The sequence below is a fragment of the Sapajus apella genome, unplaced genomic scaffold (genome assembly GCF_009761245.1).
Source record: "Sapajus apella isolate SASKATOON/1434 unplaced genomic scaffold, GSC_monkey_1.0 scaffold26, whole genome shotgun sequence".
Classification (NCBI taxonomy): domain Eukaryota; kingdom Metazoa; phylum Chordata; class Mammalia; order Primates; family Cebidae; genus Sapajus; species Sapajus apella.
The window spans coordinates 2434460-2458099 of record NW_022436966.1 but is presented as its reverse complement, the minus strand read 5'-3'; the positions used below and the strand labels follow the sequence as shown (position 1 = coordinate 2458099).

Genomic DNA, 23640 nt, shown 5'->3' with positions numbered 1-23640 from the left:
AAAAAAAAAAAAAAAAAAAAAAAAAAAAAAAAAAAAAAAAAAGAATTAGATCTCAACGGTAGATAAAGGAGTTTATGTCTGGTCTGTGACTATACTGCATCATGAAATCTAAGAACAATTTGAAACTTATTCCCCCTTCACTACACTTTCCCTCTTATACACATGTCAAACATGCTGAAAATAAGAAATAAAAGTTGTCACTTTGGATGAAAATGGGAAAGCATGCAACCCTGTTAATAGTCAATACAGGGGTGCTAAGGCCTGCCAAGCATTTGAGTTGGCACTGTCATGGTCAAGGGTCAAGACATATTTGTGTCTAAAATATGTGGCTTGAAATAGGGACTATCGTTCTAAGTCATGCAGAATTTCAGGACTTTTAATGTATCTAGGATATTTCAAGGATACATGCTTCATCAGTTTAACACTTTGAACACCCACAACTTTCAGATCCAACATGCTCATACCAAAAACCAGCTATTCTTTGCACTTAATATTTTTCAGAAGTTAGAAACCTGCAATGTGCCTATGATAACAGTTTGACTGTTAAGATTACTTGGGACTTTTGACTGAATTACCTGGAAAAAGTCCACTGAACAACTGATATAAAAACTAGTTCCTCCCATGTTGTTTCCTACAGTTTCATTACTTCTTTCAGTCTGGTTAATACCATTTTAAAAATTAAATACTGTGGATGACAGCTTTAAATTTTATTTCAAATATTCGGTCACTGGATTCAGGTTATGCCTTCTGCCAGCTACATCTTAGCAACTCAGGACATTAAATCTACTCACTCATTAATATGAGTGCTTACTGACACTCAGTGCTGAGGCACTATGCTTGACTCTTGCTTTGATAGGGTACACAGTTCTTGCCCTGGTGATATTTACATTCTCTCCGGTGAGAGACAAGAAAATAGTTAAAAATAATTATGATCCATGCCATGAAAGGAGAAATAAAAGGCACTATTAGAAAACAACAGGGGGCCCAATCTAGTCCAGGAGTAGGGGGTGGTTCAGAAAGGCTTCCCTGAGCAAGAAACATTTTCATTGACACCTAAAGACTGTAGTTCACCAGCAATAGGGAGGAGAGAGAAAAGCATGCATAATGAATCGAAGGCAGGAGGGAACTTTCAGGAACTATAAGAAGGTAGGTTGGATTTTATCATAAACATTAGAAGCTGTTATAAGGAGTTCTCAAACTCTTTATAACGCATTGTAGCATTATTCAACATGTTTTGAGATCACTCAGGCTGTCATGTGGAAAATGGATTAGAGAGACTGAGTTTTTAAAATGTTCACACACATCAGTGCTGGGTCATGGACCCTCTTCTCAACTCACTTTGCATTTTCTCCATAGGCAGTAACTTCTATTCCTATGACTTCAGTTACCATTTATATAAACGACTACTCCAACTTTCTATACTTAGGCAGACTTCTCCTATTCTTGGTGCATACAGCCAACCTACTTAACATCACCATTTGAGTGTTTCAGAGGCACTGCAAATTTAACATGTCCAAAATAGAACTTATCACCTTTTTTACCCCCACGCCCCTATCACCACCCAAGAAAAGTTTGCCCTTCCCACAGAGTTCCTTAGCTCAGTGAATGACATTACCATCCACCCAGTTGCTTGTACCAAAATTATCCTTGATATTTCCCCCACTCTGACTCCCCACATCTAGTTCATCACCAAAAACCTCCTAAAATAGTTTTGAAGTCTAACTCCTTTCTTCTTACTGCCATCTTAGTTTAAACAGCTATCCTTTTTTCATCTGGATTGGAGCAATAGTTACCTTACTAGTCTCTCATTATTTACTCAGTTTCTCTAACCCATTTTACACGTGGCAGCCTGAGTGATCTCAAAATATGTTGCATCATGCTACAATGCATTATAAGGAATTTGAGAACTCCTTAACATGGCTTCTAATGCTTATGATAAAAATCCAAAATCCTTAATGTGGTCTCTTAAGGTCCTGAATGATCTGGCCCCACTTGCCTCTCCAACCTCATCTCTCTTCCTTGTATTCTTGGGCTTTGTATTTTCTTGATTTGGATTAAATGGTAACCCCCCTCCCCCGAAAAATATTTCCATGTCCAAATCCATGGAATCTGTGAGGGCTACCTTATTTGGAAAAAAGGGTGTTTGTATGTGTAGTTAAATTAAGGATCTTGAGATGAGATCATCCTGAATTATTCAGGTGGGCTCTCAATTCAATGACAGGTATATAAGAGAAAAGCAGACGGAGATTTAACACACACACAGAGGAGGAGGGGGAGGAGGAGGCAATGTGGCCATGGAGGCAGAGACTGGAGTGGTGTGGCCACAAATCAAGGAATGCTCACAGCCATCAGAATTTGGAAGAAGCAAAGAACAAATTATCCCCTAGAGCCTCCAGAGGGATGGTGGCCCTCCTGATGCTTTGACTTTGGACTTCTGGACTCCAGAACTGAGACAATAAATGCTGCTGTTTTAAGATACCAGTTGGTAATCTGTTACACCAGCCACAGCGAATGAATCAAATTCCAGTAAAGTAGGAATGCAGAAGATTGCTGAAAGGTTAAACAGGAGGAAGGCTTAGAAGTGTCCATAGAATTCAGGACCATGGAGTCTCTGATGACTGTAGTGAGAGCAGTTTCTATGGAGAAAAATGAGAATGAATGCCAAATGGAGGTAGGATGAATTGGAGGTGATACCAAGTATGAGATAACTCAGAGTCCAGCTGCCAAAGGAAGAGGCAGGAATGGACAGAGAAACTTATGAAGTCCATAGAAATGACTGATCTTTAAAGATTAGAAAGGCTAGTTCATGTTTAAATGTTCATAGAAAGGGTTTAGTGGAGAGAGACAGGTTATACATATAGGAGGGAGAAGGTATAGTTGATAGTGTAGGTTCTGGGAAGTCAGAAGGGAATATTTGTTTATTTTCAAATAGCTAATATATTCCCACCATTCAAAATCCAAATGCCTGGGATGCTTAATTAGTAATAGATGGTTGCATGGTGAGCATGAAATATGAGCAGTGGGAAGAGCATCAGGAGAAAGATTTTATCTATTACAAAGCCACATGAAATATCTTTACTCCAGGGTGGGAAATTTCACTTTCTTTGTGGCAGGAATGCTTATATCCCCCAAATCTAAGTCAGCCTGCCCAGACAGCTGCTGGATTAGTGCATCAAACTCCAACTTTCCAACTTCCTTTTTGTTTATTCTTCTAATTTTTCACAGGGTCACACACATATACAAACACACATAATCATTTTAAAGCTACATAAGCAATAAAAGAAATAATTTTATAAAGCCTTTTAAAATCACTTAGAACTTTTTTTTTTTTTTTTTTTTTTTTAGACGGAGTCTCGCTCTGTCGCCCAGCCTGGAGTGCAGAGGTGTGATCTCAGCTCACTGCAACCTCTGCCTCCTGGGTTCAAGTGATTCTTCTGCCTCAGCCTCCCAGCTACTTAGCTGGGACTAAAGGTGTGTGCCAACATGCCTGGCTAATTTTTTGTATTTTTAGTACAGACAGGGTTTCACCGTGTTAGCCAGGATGGTCTTATCTTGATCTCCTGACCTTATCTGCCTACCTTGGCCTCCCAAAGTGCTGGGATTACAGGTGTGAGCCACCATGCCCAGCCAGAACATACTTTTATAAACCATGTCTTACTTTGCACTAAAATAATTTCTCTGTCTCCTTGTTTTACAAGACTTTCTTTTACTAAGTAAATAAACTCAACAGATTTACCCCATTGTTTAAGGATCAAGGAAAAAAAGAGGTGGGGAAGTAGTTCAGCTTTTGGCGGGGTAAGGAGACGTAGGACGTGTATATAGAATTTTTTTGAAAAGGTTCCAGGTAAATCTCCAATTAGAATGATTTTGTCCCCTGTACTTCCATTTCATTTATTCCCAGAGCAGCTGCATGGACATTAACAGAAAACGAATAAGTAATCATTTTGCTAAGCTTTCCTATATTGACCTAAATGCACAAATATTCCATTGATTATCTTCCATCTGATGCAAGAACAGTGCTTGCAAATATAATGTCAGTGAACTTGTAAGCAAAGAGAAAACGGAACTTACCTGCAATTAGAAGTTAAGAAGCTTTCAAAAACATATTAGTTGACAAGGAAGTCAAGAAAAAGGAAAATCGCTTATGTGATCCCTATATTTGTAAAAACATATCAAAACAAAGGTAAATTACAAATAGAGGCATTTTCTAAATTAAACTCAAGGCTGCCAGATGAGAAAGACAATATAAATATAATACAATCTCTTTTCCATTAATGTTTAAAACTTGTCCTATACTGGCCTATAAATTTGCCCCACTGATGAAATGGAATCTAAAAATTGAGATACAGATACTCTGGGAAGAATAATAAAACTGAACTTAATTACAGCAACAGTCTATCCCTGGACCAGATCCAAGAAAACAAAACAGAAGTATACTCAAATAGGATTAAGAATGCATTTAGCACTGCCGGGCGCGGTGGCTCACGCCTGTAATCCCAGCACTTTGGGAGGCCGAGGCGGGTGGATCACGAGGTCAAGAGATCGAGACCATCCTGGTCAACATGGTGAAACCCCGTCTCTACTAAAACTACAAAAAATTAGCTGGGCATGGTGGTGCGTGCCTGTAATCCCAGCTACTCAGGAGGTTGAGGCAGGAGAATTGCCTGAACCCAGGAGGCGGAGGTTGCGGTGAGCCGAGATCGCGCCATTGCACTCCAGCCTGGGTAGCAAGAGTGAAACTCCGTCTCAAAAAAAAAAAAAAGAATGCATTTAGCAAGTGGCGAAAAGGCCTATTCTAATTGAGTGGTTTTCAGTCTTAGGAGTATACAGAATCACCTGGAAGTTTTTCCACACCCATGCTTTGCAGATATTCTCATTTGTTAGGCCTGAGCCAAGGCCCAATTTTTTTTTTTTTTTGAGACGGAGTTTCGCTCTTGTTACCCAGGCTGGAGTGCAATGGCGCGATCTCGGCTCACCGCAACCTCCGCCTCCTGGGTTCAGGCAATTCTCCTGCCTCAGCCTCCTGAGTAGCTGGGACTACAGGCATGCACCACCATGCCCAGCTGATTTTTTTGTATTTTTAGTAGAGACGGGTTTTCACCGTGTTGACCAGGATGGTCTTGATCTCTTGACCTCGTGATCCACTCGCCTCGGCCTCCCAAAGTGCTGGGATTACAGGCGTGAGCCACCGCGCCCGGCCAAGGCCCAATTTTTGTATTTCTGCTTGTTAATCTGCTACAGGTAATTCTGATATATAGAAAGACTAACGACTAAGAATAATTCCTTGAATATAGTGACAACCTCTAGGTAGAATAGTCCAAATCCTAATTACCCTAATTCCCACACCAACAGTTCCCAGACTAGTGTTCTACAAACAACAGTTTTGTCGATGCTCTTTGAAAAACAAAATCATAGCCATGTAAATTTATTGTTTTGAGAAGCCCTGTTTAATTTACCAAGCATTTCCCAAATTTATTTATTAATTTGTTGCCTTTATTACATATATTTATTACATTTTTTAAACTGGTAGCTATTAACAACCCCAAACTTTTAGAAACAATGCCCCAAGGATGTTCTGTGATGTTACTATCATTCTACTGGTAATGTTCAGAACAGTCATAAAATGTACTCCATAAGGCATTTAAAGGCACTTTTTCAAAGGTAGAATCAACGGACTTGCCAAGTCAGTGGCAAGATCTCTAGATGCAGACCCACCTTCAAGTCCTCAAGTTCTAACTCCCTGCCCCAAAGTCAATCAATTGTCCTCCCAGAATAACATCAAATAGCAATTAGCAGATGGTCCTTGACTTCTCCAGATCAGCTCCAAAAAGGTATAGATTATTAACAGGGGAAATATTGTGAACTGAAGTCTTTAACAGATAACATTAATCAAAAACATTCCTATAATAAATTATTATATATATATATGTTTAACTTTTCTCACCAACAAGTGCCTCTATACATTTCAGGCTGATCTGATGACAATTTATTTTTTAGATGCATAATTATATCAAAGAAATGCCACTATAAAAGCCTGAATACAATCTCCGAGCCTAAGGTCTTCCCCATCTTCACCTCCCATTTGATTATATATATATTTGAGAGAGAATATCACTCATTATTTGTTTTGGGAGTAGTCTATAACCTTGGAAGTTTCTTGAGGGCAAGAATCAAGTCCTTTATAGCTTCCAGCATGCCTCTGTGCACCCACCAGGTCCTCACTGAATAATTTGTTGATTAACTGCCATTTTTAGAATGCTGTATTCTAAATCTCATTTCCTAGGCAGGAAGCCCATGCCCTTAGAGGTTAGGATCTGTAAGTGAGCACTCTTCATTGAGTATGAACAGTTATTCCCCATAGTCAGTAACAGTACTACTCTGGAATCTGTTTTTGACAGACTAAGTTGCTCAAGGGGAATTAAAAAAAAACACTTATTTTTATTTTTTTTTTAGTAGAGATAGGATCTATGTTGCCCAGGCTGGTCTTCAACTCCTGGACTCATGTGATCCTCCCGCCTCAGCTTCCCAAAGTGCTGGGATAACCCACATGAACCACTATGCCCAATCTATTTTTTAATTTTTGATAGAGAGGGGGTTTCATTCTGTAGACCAGGTTAAAGCACGGTGGTACAATCATAGCTGACTGCAGCACTGAACTCCGGGCTAAGGAAATCCTCCCACCTCAGCCTCCCAAGTGGCTAGGACTACAAGTGCGCACCAGCAGGCATGGCTAATTTTTTTTTTTTTAAGAGAAGGGGTCTTGCTATATGTTGCCCAGGCTGGTTTCAAACTCCTGGCTTCAAGCAATCCTCCTGCCTCAGCATCCCGAAGTGTTCAATTACAGGTGTGAGCCTATAAAAAACAACAAAAAAAACCACTTCTAATCTAGAAAATTTTGTGTTCTTGTTTAGTATTTTAGCATTAATAACACCAAGTGACTATAACATTCTCCTTATGAGCTGTATGCTAAGAATAAAAGCTTGCAACAGTGGAATCATCTAAACTAGAAGAAATCCATACCATGAATCCCAACAAAATTCACGAAAAGGGATCACATGTTCATTTTACTTGATATATTTCTGGAAAAAAAGGTTTGCCACAGCAAAGTGGGGAGAGGAAAGCCAAGCAGCATAATACATCTGTAATGAGGTAGAGAAAACAGTATCCACTAGAAATCTTTTTAGGAAGGGTGCCATTTTTGGTTGGAGAAGCTCTTTGAAAGTTAATTTGGGGGAGGAGGGCCCTTGAGGGACCAGGGTAAGGTCAGAACATTTCCTGGGAGAAAGGAGAACATTTATTTGGCTAATGAAGGCACAGTGCTGGACAGAGTGAAGAAGAAAAAGTCAAGAATGGTACATTTCAGAGCATGAAAGGCCCCACACTGAGTCAAACAGACTATACCTTAAGACTTGCAATTTTCAGTCAGACTATTAGGCATATATAAAATTCAGGAGTCTAGATTTTTTGGTGTGGAAACCACTGAAGAGGCAGATTTTATGTCTTAATTGCAAGGGCGAGACTTAAGTATAAATTGGGAATTATGTCCCAATTCATGAACTGGGAAAGCATGTAAGAGAAGTTTCTCCAGGCCTCTAAGGGAACGAGAACCCCACTGAACAATTACGTAGAAGAAACAAGTACTGTATGGCACTCTATCCAAATACAAGGGGGAAAGGACAGCAATAAGATAACAGCTTTTCTAAGTACTTCAGTAACAGTCTGTCTTTTAATCTTCATAACAATTCCACGAGGCAGGGACTGTTAGTTTCTCAATTTTTTTTCCATCTAAATACTCTGCCTTTATTTATTAGAAAACATTTTTTTTTTTTTTTTTTTTTTAGAGATGGGGGTCTCACTGTGCTGTCCAGACTGGACTTGAACTCCTAGGCTCAAGTGATCCTCCCACCTCATCCTCTCAAGTAGCTGGTATTACGGGTATGAGCCACCAGAGATTCATTAAATAGCTTGCCTCAGTATGACCTAGTAGTACTAGAATTGGTGCTTAAGCTAAGGTCTTTCTGGTCCCAAAGCCCATGCTCTTAACCACTTCCATGTAGTCACTACCCTATACTCTCACACTTCCCACTTTAGGTCCAGAAAGGCTATAATAGAAAACTCTACTATACTTGATCTCAAATATCACAAATGGGGTTCAGGGAACCATGCTGAAGAAAAATGCTATTCAACAAAAGTACTGAGGTCTTTAAAAGGAAAATACAAACCAATCACAGCACATGGTAGTTTATTTAAATCATCAAAATAAATTATATTTCCTACCATAAACATATGAAGCTCCATTTAATTTGAAGCTTGCTAATACTTTCAGGAGGAGAAAGCAAACCTCCAAGTAGGTCTACAGTCTGTTATGCACAATTCCAATACCCAAACAGCTCTAAAAACCAAGAATTTTTCATACGTGTTATGTCAACACTTGCAGGACAGTAAAATTTGGCCTGAACTGGTATGAAGCTCTAGACAGCCTTTATCTACCCACTTAGTGTGAATACTAAGAAATATTAATGTATGTGACTAAGGATGTTGCACCAGACACATTGAGGCATTCATAATATAGAGAAAGCATCTTTCTAAAACCTAAAATATTCTGAATTCTGAGAGTTGTCTAGTTCCAAGGGCTTTGAACCCTCTATGGACCTGTATTCCAAAGTATTTAAAAAACAAATTCTAAGGATGATTGGATCAGAGGCATTCAGTGTTTAGGATTTCATAAACTAGGACATTTTAAAAAATACTGAGAACAATACAGGATTCCATTTTTTAAAAACCATACAAAGATGGTAAAAACATCTTTATCAACATCATTTTATAAAAGGATATTTTAGCACCAAAAAAACATAAGAAGGTCTTAATTCAATGCAAAGGGCAATTATTTAAACTGAATAAATTTAATTTTATGAAAAATACTATGTGGTCCTTGTATTTCTTATTTCACAATAGGTCGGTGAAAATTCACCTCAGACTAGCACTGATATGATCTGAGGAATACAGTCCAGGAGCCTACATAAAATTACTTGGGAAAGTTATTAAAAAATACAGAACCTCCACCTCCCAAATAGGTTCCATCCTAGGAGATCACAATTCAGATGGTCTGAAGGTGAGGTGCAAAATCTGTATTGTTTTCTAGAAAACAATCTGGGTTGTTTTTGATGTGCAGCCAAGCTTCAGAGCCACTGGTTTGGTCTGTGGTTTCTAGTTCTACCCTTCTTCACTCAAACTCTTCTCTGAGGGGTAAGGGGAACAAAACAGGAATGTTTCCAAGTAGGGAATCTGCCCAACCCACTGTTTGTAATACTAGTTATTCCTTTAAACAGTCTAGGCTGAACCAGCTGGTCAACTGAGGCTATTAGCAGTGGAACGATAGAAATTAGAGTTGACAAACAAGAAAAACTTGTTAAAGCAAAACTCCTCTATGAAAGGGTGTGGCTTCTAGACTTTCTTTTCTCTTCAACCCAAAGATTCTAAATAAGATACCTAAGTTCAGCATGGATATCGTCTTTGTCTGTGCTATGATAATAACAATAGAACTTAAAAAAAGTGTGTGTACTTTATATATATGTGTGTCAATGTGTGTGTATCTATGTGTTCCTCTGAAGCTGTCCTCATTATCTAGCTTCTACACCAGGTCTATGATATTGGCCTTTATTTTTCAACTTCAAATAAAGTACAAGAATTACCAGTATTAACCTCAATTGAGGTACAAATTCTATAAAAATGGAAAATGTATAGAATGCTTGATGATTAATGAAGCAGAGTATATTATCCAACATTCCAATAAGATAAAATAATCACAATGATTTCTCTTTTTTGGAAAAAGTTTCTTTTATTCTCCTACATTACTGCTTAAAATAATCTTAAGAAACATGTCTAATATCTTTAAAAACACACAAACTTTTCAATTTAATAAGCACTCAAAGCTCTTTACCAGTATTAAAAAATACAAGGCCCTTCTAAAATAATGCTAAATGCTAAGTGATGGGAGACAGAAAAAAGACCTAAATAACTCCTACTCTCAGGGGGTTAATCACTAAATCCTATTTGACTAGAATCTCCCAGCCTCTCTAAGCCTTGTAAATGAAACAGAACTTCTCACTAAATACTTGGCTATGACTTCCAATCATGAAAACCAAGAATTGTGTTATGTCACTGTGTATTGCTTGTTACCTGAACTCCATACTTCAGAGCCACTGGTTTAGTCTGTGGTTTCTAGTTCTAGGCTGGGATCAAGGGTTGAATTTGTCATGATTTGCTTCATAACCTGTGTGCTTCTTATCCCAGACCAAACAGCTTTCTTCTAGAATTCTACAATTTACAGTTAGTATACAAAAGTGGTTCTCAAAAATGTAGTCTCTGGATCAACAGCATTGGAATCACCTGAGAACTTGTTATAAATGCGAATTCTCAGGCCCCACCCTAGACTGAATTGGAAACTCTGGAGTAGGGCCCAGCAATCTGTGTTGCAATAAGCCCTCCAGGTGTTCAAGAACCTCTGGCATGTAGCAGGTAGAAAAGTGTTTCTTTCTGTAGGCCCAAAGCCAGGGATACTGCATGTTCTGTCTTGGTATGAAATAATGGCATCCAATTAAAAGACATAAATCTCCTTCCTACTCCCACCCTCCATCCAATGTGTTTTATTTTTATGAGTTAAATAAGAAAACAAGTGGCAATCAGAGACTTAGCTAAAAAGTATATTTACAGGTGTCAGTTTTCATCTAGCCTGATCTCATATAATACCATTTACATCCTCTTATATCTAAAGCTTTGGAAAAGGATCTAAGTCTCAGGCACGCTAGGAGTTCTATAATAAAAGACCAAGTAGATCTGAATGTCTAAACTTACTAAGAGAAGTGGACTCATTGGCTAAATATATATATATATATATATATATATACACACACACACACATACATATATATATATATATACACACACACATACATACACATATATATATGTATTTTTTTTAAATTTATTTATTTGAGACAGAGTCTTACTGTGTTGTCTAGGCTGGAGTGCGGTGGCACAATCTCAGCTTACTTGCAACCTCTGCTTGCCAGATTCAAGTGATTCTGCTGCCTCAGCCTCCTGAGTAGCTGGGATTACAGATGTCCATTACCATGTCTAACCAATTTTTTGTATTTTTAGTAGTGATGAGGTTTCACCATGTTGTTCAGGCTGGTCTCAAACTGCTGACCTCAGGTGATCCACCCACCTGTACCTCTCAAAGTGCTGGGGTTACAGGTGTGAGCCACTGTGTCCAGCCTAAATTTTTGAACTGCATTCAAAAGGAAATTAAAGTTTTGAATTTTTTTCATCTTCATATTTCCAAATTAATAGAATTAAACCAGAATGCTCGGTTCCTTCAAAGCCTTCTAGCCAGGCAAAGTTTTACTGTATTACTTCTTGCTTTCAATGGATATGAAGCAGAGTCTTGGTAGGCACACTGTATTACCTGCAAAGATGCAGAACTAAACAGTTCCATCTGTTCAACATTAAAAAAAAAAAAAGTCCTGTAAACTTCAGATGGTGAGTGTAATACCTCAGCACTAACAACAAAGCCTTAAATATGAAAAGATACCAAGAACACCGCTAGCAAACAAAAGCAAGCTCTTGGTTGGGAGTTCACGCCTACAATCCCAGCACTTTAGCAAGCAAAGGTAGAAGGACTACTTGAAGTTGAGAATTCAAGACCAGCCTGGGCAGCATAGAGAATTCATATTTCTACAAAAAATTTTAAAAATCAGTTGGGCGTAGTGGCATACACCTATAGTCCTAGCTACCTGGGAGGCTAAGGTGGGAAAATCACCTGAGCCTAGGAGTTGGAGGCTGCAGGAGCTATGGAGGAGCCTGGGTGACAGAGTGAGACCTAGATAATTACATTCTGTCCTTCTCTGGTTTACACTAAAATCACTTAGTTAAAATGCTTTCATTCAGCACAATAAAGTGAAATGTGACTTTCGAGCTTGCCTAGTAAAAAAAGAAAAAAAATAAAGCAAAATGACAAATTATTTTATGGGAGACAGTTTTGGTAACTTCAATGACAGATAAAAGGTTTGTATCCTTAGCGTATAAGGAAATCTTTAAAATTACTCAGAAAAAGACAAATAATAAAAAGTTATTTTATAATTTTATAAAATTACTCAGAAAAAAACAAAACAATTTCCAACAGAAAATGGGCAATGAAGAAATAGGCAATTCTCACAAGAATAAAAATGGCCCATAAGCAAATAAAAGATTATTTGCTTAAAATTAAAATATTATTTTAATTACATTTTCTTTAGTGCTTTCCAAAGCACTAAAAGTTAAAGAAAATGTAATTAAAATAATAAGATTTTCTGCTTAAAGACCAGCAAAGATGACAAATGGAAGGGGGAAACTGGAGCTCTGTCACTATTGGTAGAAGTATATACTGAACCAATTTTCCTGCAGGATAATTTGAAAATTTCTCATAAAAACCCTAAAACTTTTTTGTTATTTTCCTCCAGAAATTCTACTTCTATGAATTCAGTCCAAAAATACTTGCTCAAATCTATTAAAAATATGTATATAAGGAAATTCACCTCTGGGCTGGCAACGATTCACTCAATATACATCCAGCTATTAAAAATGATGACGCCACAATATATTTCTGTCACAGAAACATGCCCAAAATATAGTAAGTGACAAAGACTATATAGTATGATTCTACTTTTTAAAATGTTTATATGCATAACCAATATAAAAAAGCAGCAAACCAGAATGTTTGGAGTGGCAGAATTAAAGATTTTTCTTTACATTTTGTCATCCAAATTATAAAAAGAATGTAATTTCCTTTATAATCAGGAATAAATGTTATTTTCATTTATTTATATTCACATTTCTTTTCTTTTTCTTATTTTTTTCTCATGTATGTATCACATGTAGGGTAGAGGACTTGACTCCTGGCCTCTTTAGGTAAATCAGCCCATTTTCAGGATTTGTACTATACAAAGCTGCCCCATCTTTCTTTTATTTCGTAAGGTCTGAAAAATTTTTGTTTTAAATTGTTTTATTGTTCTCAGAGTATTTTTTAAAAATATATGAAACTGAGGAAAAGACAAAGGAAAGGCTGACTCCCCACCTTCCTGGGGCTACTCTTCCAATTTTTGCTGCAATTGCTATATATTAATATTTGCTGGGTACTAAGAAGATGGGCAGCCCCGTAGATCCTTTTTTCTTATCTCATTCTCATAATCCCCTTTCATTCCTTCATTCACTTATTTTTAAAAGGGCAATGTGTACAAATACATAGTTCAAAAAAATTTAAAATATAACTATCTATAAAGGTATGTGGCAAAATCCCATTAATAGTCCTATTCTCCCTCCACAGTCAAACACTTTTAATTGGTTTCTTATATATCATTTTGGAAGTTATCTTTGCAAACACACATGTATATTCTTATTCTCTCTTCTCAACACAAAAGGAGCATACCATATACATGATACCATTCCTTGTTCCTTTTTAAAAACACACGATATCTGAGTTCTTCACATGAGTACACAGGTCTTTCTCATTCTTTACAACGACGCAGTATTCCATCATTAGGATATAGCACAGTTAACTTAACCAGTTCCCTGATGGCAGGCACTGAAGTCATCCCTATCATACTATTACAAACAATAATGCCATGCAGAACCACCTACACATACCAAATTCATTTCTGATGGTACCTTTCATGAAGCGTCACTTTAAATCACAAGGTCACATAGTCACTAGGCTGAAAAGTCAGCCCCTTTTTTAGTTTTCATTATACACAGCAGCATGTAACAAAAGAATCCCTTGGCCAAAGCAAATGTACTCTTTGGGGATTTATTTTATAAAAATAAATGGATAAACAGAACACCTAGGATGAATCATTTCTATTTAACAACGCATATGTATGTATACAATACATATGCATACATATGCATAGGAACTATAAAATAAATCCATCAGAGCTTTAACCACTGTCTCAGTATGGCCGATCTATGGAGTGTTTTGTAGTCCCCTGCTCCTTGCCTATCAATTCTAATTTCACAACAGTGAATATGTACTATTTCTGCAATATATAATTTTTAAAAATGTTAACTCAAATTAAGGTGGATTCATTCCTTCAGTCTGTCTTGTATTTGTATAGTGGTGCAGAGTGCTCAAATAGCACTTCATTTTTTTTTTTTTTTTTTGAGACGGAGTTTCGCTCTTGTTACCCAGGCTGGAGTGCAATGGCGCGATCTCGGCTCACCGCAACCTCCGCCTCCTGGGTTCAGGCAATTCTCCTGCCTCAGCCTCCTGAGTAGCTGGGATTACAAGCACGCGCCACCATGCCCAGCTAATTTTTTTTGTATTTTTAGTAGAGACGGGGTTTCACCATGTTGACCAGGATGGTCTCGATCTCTTGACCTCGTGATCCACCCGCCTCGGCCTCCCAAAGTGCTGGGATTACAGGCGTGAGCCACCGCGCCCGGCTCAGCACTTCATTTTTTAAAAAAAATTTATTTTTTTCAAATATACAGACAGGGTCTTGCTCTGTTTGGTCTTGAGCTCCTGGATCCTCCCACCTCTGCCTCCCAAAGTGGTGGTATTACAGGCGTGAGCCATCATCACACCCGGCCGACTTCATTTGAGAATTCTTTCCCCAGCATTCCATATATTACTAATTGTTCCTTTCTTCTTGTTTAGATAGCATTTTTGTTATATCTCTATTACCTCACTTGTCACATGATAATCAGCTGCTCACTCATCTGTCTCCCTTGACTGCTCATGCGCTCCTTAAGAAGGAGTCTCAGGCCGGGCGCGGTGGCTCAAGCCTGTAATCCCAGCACTTTGGAAGGCCGAGGCGGGTGGATCACGAGGTCAAGAGATTGAGACCATCCTGGTCAACATGGTGAAACCCCGTCTCTACCAAAAATACAAAAAATCAGCTGGGCCTGGTGGTGCGTGCCTGTAGTCCCAGCTACTCAGGAGGCTGAGGCAGGAGAATTGCCTGAACCCAGGAGGCGGAGGTTGCGGTGAGGCGAGATCGCGCCATTGCACTCCAGCCTGGGTAACAAGAGCGAAACTCCGTCTCAAAAAAAAAAAAAAAAAAAAAAGAAGGAGTCTCATTTTCAGGATCTTGAACACTGTGCAACACATATATGCTTCACAGGCAGAGAAGAAGTAAATGATTTCACCACAGTGTAATCATTCCTAGAATTCAGTGACCTGTATTTCTAAATTGTTCTAGGTACTCTGCCAACAACCTGAGAATCTTATACTCTTTCCCTAAAACTTCTATCCATTACTAAGGATCTATGGTAATAGTTAACTCAATTGTGACATGCCCTCTAGCCAAATCCTCTCATAGTTTTTTTCTTCAGGCAATTTTTAATTTTTATTTTTGATTGTTTGCTCTTTGTTTTTTTAATCTGTTTGGTAAACTTCACTATCCCTACATCTCTGTGCCTTTACACCTGCTAGCCTTTGTTTGGAATGATGTCTCAAGGTTGTATTCACCTGGAAAGCATTCCTACTCACTGTTAAAGAATCAGCTTAAATAATATCTTCTCTGGGAAGCCCTTCTATCCTCCCATTCTTTTTTTTTTTTTTTGAGACGGAGTTTCACTCATGTTACCCAGGCTGGAGTGCAATGGCGTGATCTCGGCTCACCGCAACCTCCGCCTCCTGGGTTCAGGCAATTCTCCTGCCTCAGCCTCCTGAGTAGCTGGGATTACAGGCATGCACCACCATGCCCAGCTAATTTTTTGTATTTTTAGTAGAGACGGGGTTTCACCATGTTGACCAGGATGGTCTCGATCTCTTGACCTCGTGATCCACCCGCCTCGGCCTCCCAAAGTGCTGGGATTACAGGCTTGAGCCACCACACCCGGCCCTCCCATTCTTTCAGTAAGAGTTGAGAATTCCTACAGTTGAAACTGTAGACCCTGCCCTCATGGAGCTCATGGTCTAGTATGAAAAACAGCCATATGTACAAATAACCACACTATTATACTAAATGCAACACCAAAAGGGAGACGATGTGAATATTTGACAAGTGTCAATTACCTTGTTAGATGCATTAACAATTATCTATGATCATATTAGATAAATATTTGAATTGGACAGAGGGCATGAAACTATAGGACTGCTATACTGTCAACTGTCTTCTAAAGAAACTCTCCAAAGGGTTATTTTAGAATATGCTATAGTCATACAACTATTGTGTAACTGTGGCATACACAAAAGGCACATTGCATATCTGTAGCACAGTGCATATCTGTGTAACTGATAATGTATAAAATCAACCTTACTTCTTTGGCCACAAGTGACTGGACCAGGGATCAGTGTGCTTCAGCTAAGGACAACATATAGGTTGAACTTTAGAGGGATTCAAACTTTAGAGGCTTGAATTTTGAGCCAAGGACATGGCATGGCTCAAAATTCTCCCTAATAGAGGCCTTCTGTTTTAAAGGTGACAAACTAATCCAATCAGACATTTTCTCGTGGAAAATACAAATGTTGGGTGAACAAAGGAAAAGAGGGCAGGTCTTCAGAGCTCAAATACTAAATACTGCTAAATTAACGTTCTTTGAGGTTCTGAAAGTACTAGGGCCAAGAGACAATATGGCTCCTTGGATGACGTCCCATCCAAGTTTACATTCAGCCCTGATCACCAAAGCTGATATGTGTGTACCTCTTCGTTGCAACCCACCAGGGACTAACACATCATGTCACCACTTTTGAAATTAGAAAACAGGCTCAGAAGTCCAAGAACTTGACCAAAGGAACTCAGTTGGTAGGTGGCAGACCAGAATTCAGAGACCCAGGTCAGCATGATTCTTCTATAATATCCTGCCACTTATATGGGCAAGTGGCCTCAAAATCAACAAAAGACAAGTAGAGGTTGACATGCATCAATGGAAAGAGGCTCAAAAGGAAGCATTTATACACAAGAATAGAAATGTTCTGGAAGTATGTCTGAGGATGTGAAGTAGGGGTGGGCATACCAGGTTTACCTTGGTTAAACCTGGGCCTTTCCGCGGAGCTCCAGATTTAGCTATCTGTCTTTCTTATACAAATATAAAACCCACAGGGCAGGACCTTAATCTCTAGCTTGCTCACCAAAGATTAAAGCAGAGTTTGAAGCTGGGTGCAGTGGCTCATGCCTGTAATCCCAGCATTTTGGGAGGCCAAGGTAGGTGGATCCCCTGAGGTCACGAGTTTGAGACCAGCTTGGTTAACATGGTAAAACCCCATCTCTCCTAAAAATACAAAAATTAGCTGGGTGTGGTGATGTGAGCCTGTAATCCCAGCTACTTGGGAGCCTGAGGCAGAAGAATTGCTTGAACCCAGGAGGCAGAGATTGCAGTGAGCTGAGATTGCGCCATTGCACTCCAGCCTGGGCAACAAAAGTGAAATTCCATCTGAAAAAAAAAAAAGCAGAGTCTGAATTAAAATAAGTGCTTAATATATGATAAATGAACGAACTGAATGAATATATGATAAATGAATAATTACATGAATAAATGAACGAACTATCAAGCTAAAGAAACATTCCACCTTGTTGGGGGAAGGGGTTACAATGAAACAGACCCTAGCAGTCATTTACAAATATAGTTCAACCTCATTATTTGTGGATCCCATATTTGCAAATTTGCTTACTTGCTAAAACGTCTTTGTAATCCCCAAATTAATACTTGCAGAGCTTTCAAGGTGACTCATGGATATACACACAGTGAAAAATATGTCGCTCTTGCCCACGTCCTAAGCTAAGGTCAAATAAGATGACCCTTGGCCTTCTTGTTTCATCTCTCATACAAAGTTGACCAAAGGAGAGAGACAGTAGAGGGCAGTGCAGTGTAGTGCAAGAAGCTCTGGCTCTGGGGCCAACTGGACGAGTCTGAATCATAACTCTGGCACCTGTTAGTGGAGGGGCCTTAGGCAAATTGCTTAACACTTCTGTAGTTCCTTTATTCTTTTGTAAACAAAGAATCTACCAAGATGAGCTGTTTTTAGGAATTAAGATTATAATTTATGTGAGATATGTATATATGTACATATATGTATATATTTTCCCTGGAAACAAAAGTTGAATATTTGATAATTCAGTGTTCTAGGCAACTTTATAGAATATAACTACTGCAAATAATGAGAATTGACTGTAATCATTTATAAAGAAATAACAGAGAAGAAGACAAAACAATTATTTGGATGAAATAGAGGCAGGCTTCAAGATTTTAAACAAACAGAATTTCACCAGGCACATACGGTGTGGAAAAGACTTGCAAGGAGAGAACGGCACCTACAGAGAGAGGTCCAGATGGTGGAAAAAAACAGACAGGTTCAGGAAATGGCACTTCGGAGAGTCTAGAGCAGAAGATGAAGCCAGAATACAGTGCCATTGTGCTTCTCTGCACCCTGTACACACCCTGTACTGCATAACCTCACTCCCTGCATTTAATTATTGGTTTCTAGTTCTCTCTTCCATTAAATTGTGAGCTCCTCAAGGTCAAGGTCTCTAAGAAGAAATCATAGCCAGAGTTCTCTAAATTTGCAAACAAATTATTATTAAACACAAATACTCCCCAAAAAAGACTGTACCAAAATAACCTTGGTTTTCAACTGCAGTCATAGCAACTCACAACTGGTACAGATTTGCAATTTGTCCAGGATTTTTCTGATGACTGCTGTAATTCTGTCATAAACTCTTCTCATTGTTTTAGACACCCAGACATTTGTTAGAACAGTTTTAAGGTCTTGCTCATTTTAGTGTCATTGATTGATTGGCTGACTGACTGAGATGGGGTCTCACTATGTTGCCCAGGCTGGTCTTAAACTCCCAGGTTCAAACAATCCTCCTGCCTCAGCCTCCCAAGTGGCTGGGATTACAGACACATACCACCATGCTAGGCGCTAGTGTGATTTATTAATAAGGCTTAAACATATGGTCCATTAGACAAGGCTGCCACCTCAGAGTAAAGATTTCCTTTAATTCACTCTAATAAACTTATTTCTGTATACGCAAGATACAGTTTTGCCACAGTAAAATACAAGGAAGCATACTGATATATATGTTACAAACTGGATACGAAAAGCAATATAATTTTTTCCACAAAAGCTTGCAAAATCCTGGCCAAAACACAGTAAATATGTTAAACTTACAGCTTACATTTCTCCACTGAGAGTTAGGAAAAACAATTCCAGTTTTTGTAAAGTCATGAAACTAAACACTATGAGAATTTACAAGATTTTGTAAACTTGTATATTCTCCCCACCCCCATACACAGTAGCCAAAGGAGCCTATCAGTCTTACTCCAATACTGCACTTTCCTCCACCCTCCAAAATAAAACCCTGTCATATTTTCAAACGTCTAAAATCTTAATCAAAACTAAGAGCAGTGCATTAGCTTTTCCCCATACAATTCTAGGTATAATTTTACTTAGGCACAACATAGTTTGCACTATTATCTAAGAACATATGGCTACAATCAACATTACTAGAAACCAAACGAATATACTATGAAAGTGAAAAGGGAACAGGGAATCTGTTTTTAAACAGATCCAGTGCTGTTATTATGCATTCATAGGTTGGATGTGATCAAATCACATTGTACTGTACAGCTAAGTATGTCCTATATTTTATGACAAAGTACGGTAGCCAGGCCCTTACAGTGCAAACTCGTAGAAACCCCAGTTAAGCTGTTTAAAGTATAATCCAATTCAATTTACTTAAAATAATAAAATTTAAATTTCTTGCTTCTAGATAGTCCTTTTCAACTGCATTTCAGCGATTATCACCAAAAGAACTACATGAGGACATAGATTCTAGAGCGAGTATAATGATCAAATGCCATCTTAAGGAAGACAAAAACAGTTTACCATGAAGAAAACCGATTAAAGTTCCCAACCTTGCCAAACTCCCTGTTCAGCGTATTCTGCCTCTCTCGGTTCACCTTCCAACTGCCTGGAAGACGCAAGTGGAAAATGATAGTTTTCAGGAGAGATGAGAATGGAATTTGGGGGTTGCTAGGGGGTGATGGACTCACTCACGGACCGCAAGGCACAAGAGAAGTGGCCAACGTCTCCCAAGCAAATGAGGCATGAAGAATGAGGGTTGGAGTCAAGGGGGAGATGGAGAGAGTATAAAAAGGCAAAGGACGCGCAGGGGCCCGCGAATGGGGGAGGGGCACGACGAGCAATCCCTCCGTCTCCAGCCCGGGGAGAGGGGCGGAGGATGCCGCGCGGGTTAATTTGCCTAGCATTGTTGCACCTGGGTAGCAATGGGATTCAGGCCGAGAATCCGGTTCGAGTGTTAAGAGGACGCTGAAGGCAGCCAGGAACTTGGGTGGGGAAAACAGAGCACCTGTGCCCGGGGGAAAAGGAGGAAAACCCTCTGTCGCCCCGGAGGGGCAGGGGCTGACCCCAGCGGACGACCCTTCTCGCCGATGGCCGCGACGTGGGACTCCGCACGCTTTCCCGCCCCACAGGAGCTCCTGCGGGCGCGTGCCGCCCCTCACAGCCCCGACGGCGGCAGAAACGGAGGCGCAGGGCGCCCCCAGAGCCGGGAGAACGGCACTTCCCGCGAGTCCTTTCCCCGACAGCCCAAGCCCACCTGGGCTGACCAGAAGCCCTTCCTTCAGACCGTACTCTGCCACTCCTCTGAGAGCTTAAGTCGTCGCCGCAGAGGTCGCCGTCGCCAGGACAGTCTCGGCCTTTAGTACCTAAACCTGAGGCAGAGCACCCGAGAAGCGCCACTACCACTTGCCAGGTTACCTCTTACTGCACACTGCCTCCTTGCCCCGCCCCCCGACCCAAGCTATTGGTTGCCGGGCACCGCCCCATTGGTCTATTGGGCCGAAGAAGACGCCGTTCAGTCACCTAGAATGGCATATATGGTTTTTATTGGTCTAAATGTGAAGCAGGGCCCGCCCACTCCCTCACAAGTTTCAGCTTCTGATTGGTTTTAATGCCTGTCTTTTCGCTTCCTTCATTTTTTTTTTTTCCTGGGATGGACCGCCTCCTTGTGGGAGACGCCGGCTATGATTGGCTGAAAGGACGCTACGCTAGCCTGGGATAGGCATTGGGCCAAGGATGCGTCCGACCCACCGGTTGGGGAGGATACCAAGGCGCAGCGCTCTGGGTTTGTTTACACAGGGTTCTTGCTCCCGCTTTGTCTATTGGCTGAGCGGGAAGCCACTGCCACAGAGTTTTGCCTGTCAGCCCAGCAAGGAGGAGGGTGGGGGCGGACCTGGGTAGGATTTCCCCCAGCTGTCAATTACCAAGGGAGGAGCTTTGATTCAGGCTGCTTCAGCCCTGGTGCTATGCTCTGCAGGGAAAATTAAGAAGCTGGGCTCCTTGGGAGGCTAGAAGGAAGCAGGGGACGCTGGAAGGAAGCAGAGGGATGCTTCCACGTTTCTAGAAACAAACATAACTTCTTGAGTGCTTTAAAAAATAAAACTTTATTCCCCCCGTTAGATGTAGGATGTCCAATCTGCTTGCAAAGGACTTCGAATTTTATTCCACAGGAAGTGGGGATTTCTTTGTGGAGCTCCTACTTTATAGTCTTTGTCTCCCTCCACCTCTCAAGCTGACTGTATACATGACATAAAGTTAATAAGGGATTGCAGAATGAATGGAAAAAATATAAAAATGAAGAAGACAATTAAACTCAAGTAACAGTTATAAATATTACCTATATACTTTGATATGGTTTGGCTCTGCATCCCCACCCAAATTTCATGTTGAATTGTAATTCCCAATGTTGGGGGAGGGACCGGTGGGAGGTGATTGGAACATGGGAACAGTTTTCTCCCTTGCTGCTCCGTGATGGTGAGTTCTCACAAGATCTGATGTTTAAAAAAAAAAAAAAAAAAAGTGTGTGTCACTCCCCCTCAGCTCTCTCTCTCTCTTGCTACCATGTGAAGACATGCTTGCTTCTCCTTTGCCCTTTGCCCTGAATGTAAGTTTCCTGAGGCCTCCCCAGTCATGCTTCCTGTACAGCCTGTGGAACCATGAATCAATTAAACCTCGTTTCATTTTTTTTTATTATTTGCATAGATTTATTTACTTGGTTTGGAACTTTGAGGCTCCACTTCAAAAGCTGATCTTTGTAATTTTCCCGAAAAAATATGGAACGCTTCACGAGTTTGTGTATCATCCTTGCGCAGGGGCCATGCTAATCTTCTCTGTATTGTTTCAATTTTAGAATATGTGCTGCCGAGGCAAGCACACCTCCTTTCTTAATAAATTTCCCAGTCTCAGGTAGTTCTTTATAGCAATGTGAGAATGGACAAATACATACTTTGTATTAAATAATATAGTAAGTAAATACATAAATACATTCATTCAACAAATATTGTTGAGCATCTACTATGAATGTTCTAGGCTCTTATCAAAGAACTGGGTATATGATATGACTATGACACTGATGATGCACCCATGGTGTTTGTACTCTAGTGAAGGAGACTGACAACAGACAAGTAACCAATAAATAATAAAATAGTATGTTGTGAATAAGTGCTACAAAGGGCAATAAAGCAGAGTTATGGGATGGTTGGGGAAATGGCTGTTTTAAGTAGGATGGTTAATTTACAAGCTGTTTGAGGAAATGGCATTGAACAGAGATGTGAATAATGTGAAGAGGTGAAGAGTGGGAAGGGACTAACAAGCAGGGCCACTACATTGCACAATTCCAGGATCACTATTCACATTGTTCCATGTATTTTGAAGTTGCGTATTAGGCATAGATCCATTTAGGGCTGCCTACTCTGGTTTAAAGCTTTATTTGATTATGTAATTTAAATGAATCCTGCAAGAAACATGTATGTCTTTTAGAAAAAATAATATATTTTTAAGATAGCATCCCCATACCCTCCACTGCTTCTTTCCCTGAGTTGGCCTTCAGGTGTATGGTGTGAGAAAGTTTACATAATCTCATAGCTTTGAAGAACAGCCTCTTCAGGTCCACATGGTGTCCTTATACAGTCAGAAATATCTTCGAGGATGAACATTTATGGCCAGGATAGCAATGGGATGTAAGGAGCGGTTGATGAACTTCTCTTGTCTCACTTCCTACCACAGGTGCCATCTATTATAAATTCATGGCTGGCTATTACCACTGATAAAGAGAAAAGTCTTAAAAGCAGGTAGAAAAAAAAAGGCCATTTTAAGAAGAATGGTTAGTTTAAGAGCTGTTTGAGGAAAGACCATTGAACAGAGATGTGAAGAAATGAAGAGCAAGAAGGGGCTGGGAAACACAGAGGGGAAAAAAAATAGATAAGAATTACCGCAGAATTCTTTTTTTTTTTTTTGAGACGGAGTTTCACTCATGTTACCCAGGCTGGAGTGCAATGGCGCGATCTCGGCTCACCGCAACCTCCGCCACCTGGGTTCAGGCAATTCTCCTGCCTCAGCCTCCTGAGTAGCTGGGATTACAGGCACGCACCACCATGCCCAGCTAATTTTTTGTATTTTTAGTAGAGACGGGGTTTCACCATGTTGACCAGGATGGTCTCGATCTCTTGACCTCGTGATCCACCCGCCTCGGCCTCCCAAAGTGCTGGGATTACAGGCTTGAGCCACCACGCCCGGCCCTACCGCAGAATTCTTATCAGAAACTATAGAAGCCAAAAGACAATGAAGGAGTGAGGTAG

The 23640-nt window shown here is 39.9% G+C and overlaps 1 protein-coding gene and 1 non-coding gene across 7 annotated transcripts in view; both read right to left on the bottom strand.

Moving 5' to 3' along the window:
* Positions 1–20776, bottom strand: part of PAIP2B (poly(A) binding protein interacting protein 2B) — a 32137-nt gene extending 11361 nt beyond the window's left edge. The window contains exons 1-2 of one of the 6 annotated variants that reach the window (XM_032291795.1): positions 20601–20683; positions 19897–19952 (exon numbers count right to left, since the gene is read on the bottom strand). Coding sequence is in view for 2 of the 6 variants with exons in the window: in XM_032291792.1 (XP_032147683.1) it covers positions 19897–19952; positions 20035–20090 (112 nt within the window). In the remaining 4 variants the exon portion in view is untranslated. Of the gene's footprint in view, positions 1–19896; positions 19953–20034; positions 20149–20600 lie in introns of those variants that run through there. The other 5 variants (XM_032291791.1, XM_032291792.1, XM_032291794.1 and 2 more) reach the window with 5 other exon arrangements.
* A 1334-nt stretch (positions 20777–22110) lies between these two features.
* On the bottom strand, positions 22111–22217 carry LOC116560708. The gene has a single exon (XR_004273095.1). It is a non-coding gene; the product is annotated as a U6 spliceosomal RNA (small nuclear RNA).
* Between the last annotated feature and the right edge of the window lie 1423 nt (positions 22218–23640).